The sequence below is a fragment of the Chenopodium quinoa genome, unplaced genomic scaffold, assembly GCF_001683475.1.
Source record: "Chenopodium quinoa cultivar QQ74 unplaced genomic scaffold, ASM168347v1, whole genome shotgun sequence".
Lineage (NCBI taxonomy): Eukaryota > Viridiplantae > Streptophyta > Magnoliopsida > Caryophyllales > Amaranthaceae > Chenopodium > Chenopodium quinoa.
Window position 1 is genome coordinate 4,226,643 of NW_018744304.1, and position 14,046 is coordinate 4,240,688.

General features: G+C 37.6%; 1 protein-coding gene across 1 annotated transcript; it reads right to left on the reverse strand.

The window, feature by feature from the left end:
• Positions 1-12,182: 12,182 nt before the first annotated feature.
• On the reverse strand, positions 12,183-13,130 carry LOC110695828 (protein PXR1-like). The gene is made up of 3 exons (XM_021873054.1): positions 13,073-13,130; positions 12,671-12,814; positions 12,183-12,358 (listed from the first exon to the last, which is right to left on the reverse strand). Exons 1-3 carry the CDS (start codon positions 13,128-13,130, stop codon positions 12,183-12,185), a joined length of 378 nt encoding a protein of 125 aa, XP_021728746.1.
• Between the last annotated feature and the right edge of the window lie 916 nt (positions 13,131-14,046).

Consider the following 14,046-nt stretch of genomic DNA (forward strand, 5'->3'; position numbering starts at 1 on the left):
CTGCTACACGGTGATGCCATTTGGGTTGAAGAATGCGCCTGCTACCTTCCATTGAATGATAAACACGGTTTTCATCAATCAAATCGGAAGGAATGTAGAGGCGTACATTGATGACATGATAGTCAAATCCAAGCTACAGGCGGGTCACATAGCCGACCTCTGAGAAACCTTCACCACTCTCAGGCGGCATAAGGTCATGCTTAATCCCAAGAAGTGTGTCTTTGGTGTTGAGTCTGAGAAGTTTCTCGGATTTCTGATTGATCAACGAGGCATAGAGGCCAATCCGGAAAAGGTACGGGCGGTGATTGACATGCAGTCACCTCGCACGGTCAAGGAGGCCCAAAAGCTAACAGGTTGCCTAGCGGCATTAGGAAGATTCCTCAGCCGGTCAGGTGACGAGTGCCTTTACTTCTTCCAAGCAATCAGGAAGAGGTCTAGATTTGAATGGGGGAAAGAAGCTGAGGCGGCATTTAAGAGGTTAAAGCAACACTTGCATTCTTTGCCAAGGCTAGTGAGCCCCCTGCCTAAGGAGGTTCTCTACATGTACCTAGCCGTCTCAGATCACTCCCTTAGTGCCGTCCTCCTTGCCGAGAGAGACGGCAAGCAGCTCCCGGTGTATTTCACCAGCCATTTACTCAGGAATGCTGAGCTCCGGTACCCAATGATCGAAAAATTTGGGCTGGCTCTCTACAAGGCTGTCAAGCGGTTGAAGCCCTACTTCTTGGGACACCCGGTGACAGTCTATACTGATCAGTCACTCAAGCGTCCAATGACTACCATAGAGTCATCCGGTAGAATGATCAAGTGGGCCGTTGAAATGCAAAGCCTGGAGATAACTTTTGAGCCTCGCCGGCAGTGAAAGGTCAGGCGTTTGCCGACTTCATTGTTGAAATTACTAGGCCGGCACAACCGGAGAATACCGATCAGGTTTGGAAGTTATTCGTAGACGAAAGCTCTACCTCGAACGGCTGTGGTACAGGCGTAATTTGCAAATCTCCGGAAGGAGATACTTATGAATATGCACTACGGTTCAAGTTTCAAGCTTCAAACAATGAAGCTGAGTATGAAGCCCTTCTAGCCGGAATACGCACGTGTAAGGCGGCAGGGGCAAGAAAAGTTGACGCTTGTTCTGACTCTCAATTGATTGTTAGCCAATTCAATGGTGACTATGAGGCCACCCATCCGGCAATGATCAAATACCTTTAGGCAGTTAAAGATGAGGCGGCGACACTTGACGAATTCCATCTGAGTCAGGTGCCCTGGTCAGAAAAATAACCAGGCGGATGCTCTGTCCAAATTGGCCTCATCCGCCACTTGTGATGCGCCTAGGTCAGTCTTCTGGGAGATCATGGAAAAAAGAAGTATTGAGCATGACCCCATTGGAATTCTTGACCAAAGCTCTACATGGATGGACTCCATTCGGGATTATTTGGTAGACGACACTCTACCGGATGCCCCATCAGAAGCGACAGCGCTTAAAAAGCGAGCTCTGAGCTTTGAAATGTACAAGGGGGAACTCTTCAGAAAGGGTTACCTCCAGCCGTTGTTGAAGTGTGTTACCCCAGAAAGGGGAAAAGAGGTGCTAGAGGACCTGCATGCGGGCTTCTGTGCGTCACATATAGGCGGCATGACTCTAGCAAAGAGGGCCAGGCGACAAGGATACTTTTGACCCACTCTTGAGGCAGACGCCATGGAATTGGTGAAGAAATGTGACAAGTGCCAGAGATTTGGTCGGCTCAAACACCATCCGGCAACAGATCTTACGGCTATCTACAGCCTGGTTCCATTTGCAAAATGGGGCATGGACATCCTGGGTCCCCATACGCCTGCCACAGGCGGCAGAAGATACATTCTGGTGGTTGTAGACTACTTCACCAAATGGGTTGAGGCAGAGGCGGTCAAAGGCATCAACACAAAGGATGTCATCTCCTTCATTTAAAGGATCATCATCACCCAGTTCGGGGTTCCTATGTCTATGGTGTTTGACAACGGTCCTCAATTTGAAACGCCTACCCTCAAAAATTGGTTGGGAGATTTGGGGATCTCACATTGTTTTGCATCTGTTGGTCGGCCCCAAGCAAACGGCCAAGTTGAAGCCTTCAACAAGCTCATCTCAGACGGCATAAAAAAGAAGATTGAAAGAGCCGGTGGACTTTGGGCGGATGAGTTACTTCACGTCCTTTGGGCCATCAGAACAACCGAAAAGGGGGCAACCGGTGAAACCCCGTTTCTCATGACATACGGCACTGAAGTCGTCTTGCCAATTGAGCTTTATGAGCCAACACTCCGAGTCATGCTCTATGACGAAGAGACTAATTGGGAGGCCATGCGTCTTGCATTGGATTCTCTCCCGGAGCGCAGGGGCAATGCTGCCTTGCGTCATGAGATATACCGTCTGAGAATGACAAGGGCTTACAACATAAGAGTACACAAGCGGCCCCTCAAAGTGGGGGACTTTGTGCTACGAAAAATGGAGTCAACCGGTAGGGCAAATGAACAAGGAAAGCTAACCCCAAATTGGGAAGACCCCTACCGGATTTTTGAAGAAATTAGAGACGACACCTATCGCCTAGAAACACCAGACGGCAGACAGTTAGCCAGAACCTGGAATGTAGACAACTTGAAAAAGTACTACTTCTAGGGATATTGTAATTATTTTTTGCAAATAGAGTAAATGAACAAGAGGATTCTTTATTTCAATCTTTTGTATAAAGTCCCATGTGCAATGCACAACCGGGCACCTTTTAAAGTCCATGTGCAATGCACAACCGGGCACCTCTTAAGTCCCCTGTGCAACGCACAACCGGACATGCTAAGTACCTAACTTAGCCGTTTAAAGGCATAAAGCCAGCATATCTTAAACCGCCTGCTTTTAATTCAAAACAGGCATCCGACGACACCCATCCGGGTGAATTCGTTGTAGAGAACATCTCCCTTTCGGGTGGTACATTGTTCTACGCGTCATATACTCAAACGACTTCAACAGTCTAGGTTGAAGATAACCCTTGTACGTTTGAATGACCTATCGCAAAGAAGATAAATCCGGCTATTGCCCCAAGGCAATACAGACGGTGACCTAAATCTTGCTAAGCAGCCGGCTTTGCTCAAAAGCAATACAGCCGGACCCCGCTTCTATCCCGAATTTCACTAAATCATCTAAAAATTGAAATTGGCTATCGCCCCAAGGCCATACAACCAATATACTGTCTTATATTGCAACCGGCTATTGCCCCTAGGTAATTCAGCCGGCCATTGACAAAAGCGTCACAGCTACATTTGTGCCTGGTTATTGCTCAAAAGCAATACAGGCGGTAATCCACATATTTGTATATATCCGAATACCATTCAAAGCACAAACGTCCGGTTCAGTTCCGCCAGCATGCCACCAAAGGCATGGGATTAAGCCGGCACAGATGGCAAATTCAACTAACCAACCCTATTGTACAACGGTCAAGGACCGCCTAATCGTTTGTCCGGATGCTTATGGACGGCTGCCTGCTTAGAGTTGGTAACTATAAGAAAACAACCATCCAGGGGCAAACAGGGCTCACACATCCGGCATATCGCATGATTTGATGCAAAGCAAAGTGTAAAAAATGAAGAGAATTGAAGATGTGCAAAGCAAACCGACACAGTCGGTATATACACATATTAAAATATTAAAATTCAAATGTTAACCGGACCCCCGTCCGGAAAAGTGATACAGAAATTCACGGCTCGCAGGCCGGTTAGAAAAAAAAAAAGAAAGAAAAATAAATCCTACTGTTGCTGCTGCTGAGTTTGCTGTTGCTGCTGCTCCGGCTACTAGTCTTGACCGGCGTTAGGGGCTTTTTGGGTCTGCTGGGTTTGAGTTTCCTCATCCGGCACCTCTCCTTCTGTCTGCTCCTCCCCAATGCCGGCCCACTCCTTGAACGGCGCCGGCTGCTTAAGCCCGAGAACTTGAACATCAAATACTTCTGTTGCGTATTTGTACCTCAAGTCGAAAAAGGCGTAGTCGGTCTCCGGGTGGACCATGGACCACGCCATCTTCATGCGTGCTTCGCAGTCACGCTCGTTCTCATTGACCAGCCGGGTCTACTCAGCCGCCAGCTGGTTCAGAGCCTCCTTTTTGGACTTAACTAAATCATTTTTGGCTTTGTCCAGCTCCCCCTCCAGCCGGGTGACATCGTCCTTCAACCCAGCTTTCTCCTTCTCCGCATCCTTCAGAACCTAGATGTCAGTTTTGAGCTGGTCGATCTGGAGATGTTGGTCAGCAGCCGTCTTGTTGGCAGTGTCGGCAGCAGCCGTCAGCTGCTGGATGAGTTCCTCCTGTTTCATCTCCCGGGCTTTAGTGTGGATTTCAAGCATTAGGGAGTTGTATTGACAGACATCAATTAATTCGGCTGCCCGTTTCTGGGCATCCCTTACCTCCTCTTGCTTCTTCCGCAAGGGGGCTTTCAACCCATCCACCCTCAGCATCGCCTGTAAGATCAACCGGTAATGGAGTTTGCAAAATTGAACTAAAAGGCATCAGCTAGCAAATCTTGCACAAAAAACCCCATCCGGTAACTTACCTTAGCCAGCAGTGAGGTAATCCGGTCAAGGTTGACCTGACTGACACTCGGCATAACCTCCCTCTCGGACCTAGTCAAGGTCCTTATCATTCTCCTGGCATAGTTTTGCATGTCCGGCCAGCGAGAAGCGGTATCTGCATCATGAGACATATCGGTTAAGTGTTGGGAATAAACGGCTCCTACATTCAGCCAGTTCCCGACCGAGTCTCCCGACTGAGAAGTATGAGATTTGACTCGAACTGGCCCAAGCAGCCGGAGGGGGGGGTCAAAAGCGGAGTCCATACCTTGGTCATCAGGCTGAGGGGTGCCACCACCCCCAGCCGCATTGGAGCCGGAAGCAATAGCCGGCACCCGGCTAGAAGGAGCAGGCTCCCTATATCCAGTCGGCTCAGAGCTTAGGCCAAGGCTCTGCAGACTTTTGCTTACGGTTGTGGGCCTCTCGGGAGCTGATGTTCTGCCGGCTGATGATGGTGTAGGGCCGCCTGAGACCCTGCACCTTTGTGAAGGCGGTTGAGGAAGCTCCCCACCCGGTCTCACCATCTGGCGAATGGAGCGGGGAACGTTCTGGCTTCCCGTCTGTAAAAAACAATCAACAAGTCAGTATCAGTTATTTGCAAGATTTACAGACGGCATCCGGACAACCGGTGCTTACCCCACTGGCCCGGGTTGCAAGTTGAGCTCGCTTCTGTTCGAGCTGCTCTTTCCTGATCTCAGCAGCTGATTTAGCCGGCGTCATCTCAGGAGGAGTCATTTCTAGCCCTTTCTCTACAAAATAGCAAGAAAATGTCAGCATCATTTAAACATCATACAAACGACATAAATTGCCGGTTAAGCATTAGACCTTTGTCCCAGAAAGTGCTGAGACCGCAGGCGGAGAGGAACGCCTCGTTTTTTAACCAGTCCGGATGAGGGATCCAGAATAAAGGGACAATGATTTGTGTCCCATCATCCAAAGGCTCAGTGGTTTTCTTAAATAGCCCCGACTCCATAATGGCATCCCAAGCCTCAACCGAAACCCTTGGTAGGGAGCACTTCTTTTCCAGAAGAGTCGGGTTCTTATTGTAACAGCGCATCCGGTGATTAGCAGCCGGTGAAGGAGAAGAGACATAATAAAACTTGCTCTTCCAGCTCGTCCATTTGGAGGGCTTCTCCAAGGTCATCATATATTCCGGATGAGTGGTGAGAGTGCACCAAGCATTCCAGCCGCCTAGGGCACGGCTTAAGAGTGGTTGAGATTTTCTGTTTTTAGTTTTCACCATAAGTCTTGTTTTCAGCGGAACCTCCCCATATATATATATATAGAGGAAGACTCATATAAGAACCCTCATCTATATAAGAACTCAATCTTATATAAGAACCAATCTCAACCGTATATTAGTTTTGATCTAACCGTCCAAAATGATGCTCTACTAATGGCATTTTTGTAATTTGGAGGAGTTTATTCAAATTCCTTTTCCTCTTCCTTCATCTCGTTATTCCTTTTCTCTCTAGAATTCTCATCTTTCTCTCTAAAATTCTTAGCTTTCTCTCTCTCCTCAATTCAACAGATTGGCGAAAGTTCATCAAATTCATCACGATATTTTCACAAATTTTGGATTAATTATTGTAAGTTTATAAATTTTATAATCAGATTTGTTTTAAATTTAATGATTTTTCATGCGATTTTGATTCAATTAATTTCATGCGGTTTTGGTGAATTTGACAATTAGTACTACGATTGTGGATTATTATTGCGCTTTTGATGAAATTTTTTTATTATTTCTCCATTTTCTTTTTATCCGCAAATTTTTTTTTTTTGCGAATTTGCTTGAGTTTTTTCCCCTAATTTTATCAATTTCATCTTCGATTTTTCTCTTTTAGATTTTTTTGTTTTTTTCTCTTCCAGATTTTTCTGTTTTTTTCTCTTTGATTGATTTTTTCAATTTCGTCTTTGATTTTATCTTTTTTTTTTCCAGATTTTTGAATTTTATTGGATTTTAATTTCAGGTTGCTTTTTTGCTGCAATTTGTGTTTTTGAAATTAGGTTTTTGCATATTCATGGATTTAAATGGTGTTGAACCTAATTCTCCTTCTTCCTGTGTTACTCATTCGGGTAATTTTATTGTTTTTAATGCTTTAATTTCAATTTACTTACATGTTCTAAAGTTTCTTTACTATGTTCTAAAGTTTATCAGCAATATTCTGAAGTTTTCTCTGTATTTCCAAAGTTTTCTATGCATCTCTTTCTTTATTTTTTAAAGTTTATTTTTATGTTCTGTTTGCTTTATATTCTAAAATTTTCATTGTATGTTCTAAAGTTTACCTTCTAGTTTTAAATTTTACTTTTTATGTTCTAATGTTTACTTTCATTGTATGTTCTAAAGTTTACCTTCTAGTTTTAATTTTTTCACTTTATTTTAAATTTTATTATGTATGTTATAAAGTAATTCACTATATTCTAAAGCAATATGTTATAAGTATGTCCCTGATTTACTATGTTCTAAAATTTATCCTTAGTGTTCTAAGGTTTTCTCTGTATGTTCTAAAGTTTTATATGTATCTTTCTCTTTATATTTTAAAGTTTATTTTTATGTTCTAATGTTTTCTTCATATTCTATGACTTTCGTCGTATGTTCTAAAGTTTACCTTCATGTTCTAATGCAATTGGTGTTATTTATCATACTCCTGGGGTTGTTGGATCATTTAGCCCTGGTGGTACCGCTAAGGAATGGATTACAAGTGTTCCCAAGAAGTTAAAACCCAGTATGGGGATGATATTTAAAGATCCCGAAGAGGGTCTTAGTTTTTATAAAGCATATGCAAATGCCGCTGGGTTTACTTCTAGGAAATCTACTACTAAAAGGAAGAAGAATAACAAAGATGTAATTGCTTTTCAATATGGAGTTTGCAATAAGGAAGGTTTCAAGGCAATAAGAAAACCTATCGCTCAACAAACAGTTGATGAAGAAGGAAAAGTTCGTATTACTAGGAAACGTGTAGTCACTCGTGTAGGATGCAATGCTCGCATATGTATGAGATATGATGCCGAAAAGTATGTTGTAGCTCATTTCAAAGAAGAACATACATTCTGTATATACTCCAAGTTGTGCAAAATTTCAGAAAGATAATAGAAATATGCATATTATGCAAAAAAGTTGATTGTTGATGATTCAAAGGTGATTTATTTTTATGTGCTAAATAATGTTTTCTTTGTTATGATTTACTATGTTCTAAAGTTGATCCTTAATCATAGTATTTTTATTTTTTTGTAAATAGGTAAATGATGGTCCTGTGAGGTCTTATACTATGATGAAAGAATTAGCTGGATCACATGATAATGTTGGCGCATCTAAACAAGGTTTCAAAAACTTTTATAGAGATTTGAAGGCTTATATTGATGGATCAGATGCCCAAATGTTTGTGGATAATTTTCAAAATAAGAAATTGCTCTAGAGTGTATTTTTTTCTTCCTATGATGTTGATGAAGAAGATAGACTTTGTAGAGCTTTATGGGCTAATCCTATTTGTCGAAAAAAATAAGCACTTTTTAGTGATATGGTTTCTTTTGATACCACATTCAATACAAACAGGTGATGTTCTAAATGTAGATTTCTTTCATAATCTAACTAATATTTTGCTTTTACATCTTAATTTTTTTAACATATGTTCTTATATTCTAAACATTATGCCTTGTGTTCCTAAACAAATATCCATCATGTATTGATGTTCTAAAAATATATTCCTTATGTTCTAAACTATGTATGTCTTATGTTCTGAACATATATTGCTAATGTTTTAAACATAAATTGCTGATGTTCTAAACATATATGCCTTATGCTCTAAAATATATCCATCATGCTTTTATGTTTTAAACATTATGCTTTTGTGTTTTACACTTTATGCTTTATGTTCTAAACTAATATCCATCATGTTTTGATGTTCTAAACATTATGTCTTGTGTTCTAAACATTATGTCTATGTGTTCTAAAGTTTACTTATTATGTTTTAAAGCTTCACTCTATATTCTAAGTTTATTGTTTATGTTTTAGAGTAATTCATTTTGTTTTAAAACAACTATATTATTGGCAAGTTTAATAATTAAAGTAAATTACTATGCTCTAAAGTTTATCCTTAATGTTCTAAAATATACCTCTATGTTTTACAATTTACCTCTATGTTCTAATATTTTCTGCATATATAATTTGTGTATGTGACAGATATAATATGATCTTTGGTCCTTTTACTGGAGTTGATCATCATAAGAAATGTGTTACTTTTGCGGCTTCATTTGTAGCTCATGAGGATATATTATCTTTTGAATGGGTTTTCAAAACTTTTCTTAAAGCAATGAGAAATAACGAGCCTATGTGTTTAATTACCGATCAAGACCCTGCAATGAAAGTTGTTGTTCCTAATGTTTTTCAAACTATAGAACATAGGTTTTGTATGTGGCATATTATGAAAATGGTGCCTGAAAAAGTAGGTCGGGCAATTGCCCAAGACACTGATTTTATTAAAAAACTTTGTACATGTGTTTGGCATTTAGAAATTGAGCCGGCATAATTTGAAGAAAAGTGGAACAAAGTTATTTCTGAATTCCATTTGAACGATCATGAATGGTTGGCGCACATGTACAGTATATGTGACATGTGGATTCTAACGTATTTCAAAGATTTATTTTTGGGTGGCATCATGAGGACCACATCTAGATCAAAAAGTGAAAATACTTTTTTCACTATGTTCATAATTCCCCTCTCACTTTGATTAAGTTCTACATGAGGTAATATGTAATTGTCTAAATATGTTATAAAGTTACTCTCTATGTTTTAAAGTTACTCTCTATGTTCTAAAGTTTTCCTTTTATGCTCTGAAGTTTTCTTTTTATGGTTTATAGTTTTACTATTTATTTTATAATTCTCTTTTATGTTCTCTTTTTATGTTCTAAATTTTGTCTTACATGTTGAAAAGTTTTTTCTTTATGTTTTAATAGTATTTAGATCATAATAAGCATGTCATGTAATTCACTCTATGTTCTAAAGTTAATTTCTATTTTCTATAGGTTTAAATGTTCATTGGATGCTCAAAGGCACGCTCAAAATAAAATGGATAATGCTTCGAAGAATAAGCGTCCGGAGTGTAAGACTCCAATTCCTTTAGAGAAAGATGCTTCCGAGTTGTTTACAATAACAATTTTATATGTTTTTCAATATGAGCTTGAAATTGGATGTTTTAATTGTGGTGTTGAGGAGATAAAGAAGGACAATGAGCTTTACATTTTCAAATTGAGGGAAGGATCTAGGAGGAGGACTTTTGATGTTGTTTTTGATCCATTACCTTAAAAACCAAGTATTTTTGTAAAATGTTTGACTGTGAAGGCATTCCTTGTTGACATATGATTTGGGTATGGAAGGCAAGGATGTTAGAAAAAATTCTCAAGGCCTACGTTCTAAACAGATGGACTACAATGGCTTGTAAGAAGCCAATTTTTGATGTATAGTAGAAGGTAATGTGTTGGAAAAATGCATCAATGCAGTAGATAAGAAGATGTTATTGAATGATTTGTGGTCTGAAATTCATGCTTGTGTAAGTTTAGTGCAAAACAATGAAGATGATCTTAGTGATCTTGTCAACAAACTTCATGCTTTGAGGATGGATTTGGAACATAAGAAAACCACTAATGCAAGCAACACTCTTTCTACCGAAGCAAAAGATATTGAAATGCTTATTGGAGCTAGTCTACCTTCTAAAGTTTTAATCAAACCTCCTAAAATTTCGAAGAACAAAGGCACGGGGGTTCATGTTCCAAATCAGGTCATTGTTCCAAATGACGTCCATATTCCAAATGATATTCATATTCCAATTAGTGACAAGAGAATGAAGAGTGACAGAGAAAAAGCTGTTAAACAAAGTCAAAAGAAGAAAAGATTATGTAGAGCATGTGGAGAACTTGGCCATCATGATAGTCGCAATTGTCCCGGGAAAGTCAAGTAATATTGTAAGTAAACATTTTTTAAATTTCTTATATTCTAATTAGTTATAACCTAAAATTATTATATAATAATGTGTTAAAGGTTATTAATAATGTCCTAAGTTTTTACTTTGAGTTTTAATTTAATAAATGTCTTTTCATATCATTTTATTATGTTCTAATGTAATTTTGTATATGTTCCAAAATGCATCTAATATGTTCTAAAGTTTATCATATATATATTCTATTAATATTTTTATGTGTTTATGTTCTAATTATTTTTAATTTTTTTTTCAGGTCGATGGATATACAATTAGTACAATCGCATGAGACGTTTTATTTTTAGAAATAATCTCATTTACTTGCACATGGAAAAAAATTCGTGTAATTTTTTTTTTTTTGGTATTTTTTTTATTATATTGAGAACATAATATCATATTATTTTTTGTCCAATTAAACTATATATTCTAAAGTTTATTGTATGTTCAAATCTAATTAATAGGTTCTATAGTTTTCCTTTATGTTCTAAATTTTTACCTCTATGTTCTAAGTTGCTTATATTTTTAATTTGTTATTTGTATGATTACTTATCAACACCATAATGTCTTGTGTTCTAAACTAATTACATTTGAACATGACTTCTACTAGCACCAAACTCCACTCGCAACAAAGAAGATAGAATTAGTATTGGGGTAAATTTTAAGTTGTAGTATTTAGTTTAGAACATAAACTATAATTTACTATGTTCTAAACTATTAGTAAACCATCATTGCATGTTCTATGTTATTAGTTAACAAATTTCTATCAAAGTAACTTCTATCAAATAATAAAGAAATGTACTGTTATATTCTTTGCAAATATCTGTCTCCAAATATAAACTTAAGATCTTAACAATCATATATCAATTTTGTAAATTTAAATATAAGCATATAATTATTAGAACATAATCAGAATTACTTTAGAATATAAGCATATAATTATTAGAACATAATCAGAAATACTTTAGAATATAATCATATAATTTAGAACATGAATATAATTTAACATATAAGCATATAATAAATATAATAAACCATAACAAATCTAAACAATAACCAAACCAAACCACAATACTAAAACCATAACACCAAACCATAAACAAAACTAATTTAAAACATGTATGTTATGTTGTAAACTTACATTGTCTAGTTCTAGTCCCGAATTCCATTGTTTTACAGATTTTCCTTCATATGTTTCTATGTGCTTCAATTGAAATACTCCACAATCATGTTTGTTCTTATTTCTCTTCCATGACATACTCAAGTTTCTTGTTTTGAAGGAGGATACAAAGTCACTCTTTATATTTGACTCAACTGAGTGAAAGAAATCACCAAATGCATTCAATTGAAAAATTGGATAAACTTTAGAATATATAGATAAACTTTCAAGCATATAGGTAAACTTTAGAGCATAAAGAAAAAGTGTAGAACATAAAGGGAAACTTTAAAACATATAAGGCAAAAGTAAGAACATAAAAGTATAATTTAAAAAATGTAAACTTTGATGTCTAAACATTAATCTATGGTAATTTATTATTGTTTATTTTGAAAAGGAATATCTGGCAGAAGAAATCTGTTGTCAATCAAATAATGTAAAATTACCAACTGCTGATGAGGGGGTCAACAAGTTGAAGCTTGGAGGAGTTATATCAAAAGGTTGCTTCTTTTTTGGAGGAATTGGTGTTTCGGTGTCTCCTCATTCATTTTCTCTTTCTTCTCCACATTTTGCACACAGTTTTGATCATCTTTCTTCTCCTTTTTTCCCTCCTCGTTTCTCTCTTTTTTGTCCTTCTCTTCTTCTTCATCTTTTGATCCCAAATCTTCATAGCAATTAGAGAATAAAAATTAAGTAATATAGCATAGCAAGAAATAATTAGAAAATAAAAAGTAACTTTAGAACATAAGAAATATAAACAATTATTACACAACCTAGAAATAGTTAGAACATAAGTAACTATTAGACCATAAGAAGAAATAATAAGGAGACAACCTAGAAATAGTTAGAATATAAGAAATTAAGAAGTAACTTTAGAACATACCCAGAAAAAATTTAGAACATAAGAAGTAACATTAGAACATATCTAGTAAATATTAGTACATAAAAACTGAATTTGAAAATAATGTGAAATTACCAACTACTGGTGAGGGGGTCAACAAGTTTTTGTCTTTATTCTCCTCATTTTGCACAATGTTTTGATCATTTTTTTTCTCCTTGTTTTTCTGCTCATTTCTCTCTTCTTTGTTCTTATCTTTTTCCTTTTCCTTTGATCTCAAATCTTCATAACAATTAGATCATAAAAATTAAGTATTATAGCATAACAAAAAATAATTAGAAAATAAGAAGTTACTTTAGAACATAACTAATTTAGAACATAATCATAAAATTTAGAGCATAAGCATCTAATTTAGAACATAAGCATCTGCTTTTAAGTGCATCTTTTAGAACATAAGAAAGTAATTTAAAACATAAGCATCTGATTTACAACATAAGTATAATTGGAAATTAAGCATGTAGTTTGAACATGTGAAATTACCAACTGTCGGTGTCTTTGGTGACCTTTTTTCCTCGAATTTCTTCCATGCCTTATCCATAGGGAATTTTGTCTAGAACTACCCGCAAGATAGAGTCATTTATTTATTTTTATTTGTTTACCACTACCCGCAAGTTTGAAAAAGTTTGGGTAGCACTACCCATTAACGTTTTCCATCCAAAAAACCGTTAGTGGGCCCCACATTGTACACGTGTCAATTATTTATTGGATAAATAAATATAAAATAAAAAGAAAAAAAAAACCCAGCCACCAACAAGCCACCCCAACCACCGTGAAACCCTAGCCCCTACCCCCAGCCACCACTAAAAATCGGCCGGCCACCAACCCTTCACCCCAACCTGACACCCCTACCAGTCCCACGATCCTCCCTCTATCTCCTTCGACCCACGACCCACACTAGGGTCACTCGCCGCACCGCCTTCTCTTTCCTTTGACGAGCCACCCAGATTCAAACCACCCTCCCCCAAACCCAGACCCAAAACCGAATCCCTCCTTACCCGAAATCGAAACCACCACCTACAATCGAAATCGGGTCGGTGTTCAAAATGGTGTGCGATGGTGGGTTTTGGTGTTGTCAGAGGTGATAGGCTTATCGCGTACCTAACAAAAATAACCTAACTATTCCTTCTAACTGTGTAGTAGGGCAAGTAAGGATCGAATCCCAAGAGACTATGGTTCATTCAATTAATCAGACTCAATTAATCACTAAGCACGTCACCAATCAATAATGGATGATAATAATCAACTAATATATTAAATAACACAATTAACTAGAGGAAATATTAATCAATAAACTAAAGCATCCAAGATCAAGCATTACCACGATTATGATTGATAAACTAATAAATCTACCCCCAATATATAAATCAATTGACAAGAAGAAAAGCAATCCCTAATAATAATACCAAAGGTCTCTTCCAAGTTATCAATGGCTTCCCAAATTAACTATCAAGCCT